The sequence below is a fragment of the Vigna radiata genome, chromosome 7 (genome assembly GCF_000741045.1).
Source record: "Vigna radiata var. radiata cultivar VC1973A chromosome 7, Vradiata_ver6, whole genome shotgun sequence".
Lineage (NCBI taxonomy): Eukaryota > Viridiplantae > Streptophyta > Magnoliopsida > Fabales > Fabaceae > Vigna > Vigna radiata.
Genome location: NC_028357.1, coordinates 26,406,065 through 26,407,575, shown reverse-complemented (window position 1 = coordinate 26,407,575; position 1,511 = coordinate 26,406,065). Strand labels below are relative to the sequence as shown.

General features: G+C 48.1%; 1 protein-coding gene across 1 annotated transcript; it reads left to right on the top strand.

Moving 5' to 3' along the window:
* Positions 1 to 213: 213 nt before the first annotated feature.
* Positions 214 to 1,494, top strand: LOC106767303 (elongation of fatty acids protein 3-like). The gene has a single exon (XM_014652160.2). It carries the CDS (start codon positions 491 to 493, stop codon positions 1,361 to 1,363), a length of 873 nt encoding a protein of 290 aa, XP_014507646.1. The 5' UTR covers positions 214 to 490; the 3' UTR covers positions 1,364 to 1,494.
* The last annotated feature ends 17 nt before the right edge of the window (positions 1,495 to 1,511 follow it).

Sequence of the window (1,511 nt, the reverse complement as noted above, 5' to 3'; positions counted from 1 at the left end):
TGATTTTTTAATTATAATTATTATTTGTGAAGTAATATTAGATGAAAATGACATGTAAATAATTTAAAATATTATAAAATAACTTGTCAAGTGAAAATATTATTATCCTTTGGAAAGGCATATCTTAAATTTTTTAAAAATATATAGTTGTGGTTGTTGTGAGGAGCTACCAATTAAAAACTACACAAAAAAAACGCGAGGTGAAGTGGAAATTATTATAAAAAGCAGAGTGGAGCCAGAGGAGTTCGATACACGTGAGAAATTGCGTAAGCCGAAAATAATTTCAATTGCACGTGGCAAAGGTTGTCCGTGACCTCCACACTGGAATCCAATGAGAATGCGCCACGTCATTGCTTAACACTTTCCATCTCAATTTAATGTCCGCCAAGTCCCAACCCTTGAATTGATTTTTCACTCTCGCAGTTTCAGAGTCCAACCTTTTCCAAGTTCCAACCAGACAGAAAGACGAAATGTGAAAGCACGGTTCACGATGCCCAAGGCGCCACCGCCCCTAATCTACTATCTCTCGGAGCACCCCTCCATCGTGGGGTTCCGGTGGAGCCATGCCCAATCATGGGGCGCCACGTGGTCCTTCCTCTTCTACTCCATCGCCTCCTACCTCCTCCTCTCTCTCTTCCTCCACCTCTCGCTTGTTCTTTTCCGTCGCCACCGTCCCATCCCCATCGGTCCCCTCGCGGCAATTCACAGCCTTTCCATGTCACTCACCTCCGTCACCATCTTTGCCGGAATCCTAATATCTACCGCCGCCGAGATCCGCGACACCCGGTGGTTCTGGCAGCGGTCCAAAACCCCACTGGAGTGGCTCCTCTGCTTTCCTCTGGGAACCCGCCCCTCCGGCCGCGTCTTCTTCTGGTCCTACGTCTATTACCTCTCCCGCTTCCTCCACATGTTCCGAACCCCTCTAACCATCCTACGACGCCGCAGGTTGTCGTTTTTCCACCTCCTGAACCACTCCATCTCCGCTTTCGCTTCCTTCCTCTGGCTGGAATTCTCGCAGTCCTTTCAAGTCCTGGCCATCCTCTTCGCCACCCTCGTCTACGCCCTCGTTTACGCCTACCGCTTCTGGACCGCCATAGGCCTGCGCGGCGCGTGCTTCCCCTTCGTTCTCAACTGCCAGATCGCGCTCCTCGCTTGCAATGTGGCGTGTCATGTCGGCGTCTTCTTCCTCCACTTCTTCTTAAAAGGCGGCTGCAACGGGATTGGCGCGTGGCTCTTCAACTGCGTCCTGAACCTCGCTCTTCTCACGCTCTCTCTCAACTTCTACGTGAGGATGTACGTCGGGAAAAGAAGAATGCCGAGGAGCGTTGCTCCTTCGCTTTCTGAAGCGCGTGACTGCAAATAAGTTGAACTGGAAAATGAAAATTAAAAATAAGACACAGGTTGTTGCAGTTTGGGTCCCAAAGTGTTTTGTCCTTTGGNAATGTTGATGATTACTTTTAGTACATAATAGATGAATAGTCCAAGATGTTATTACACAATAGAAGTAAATT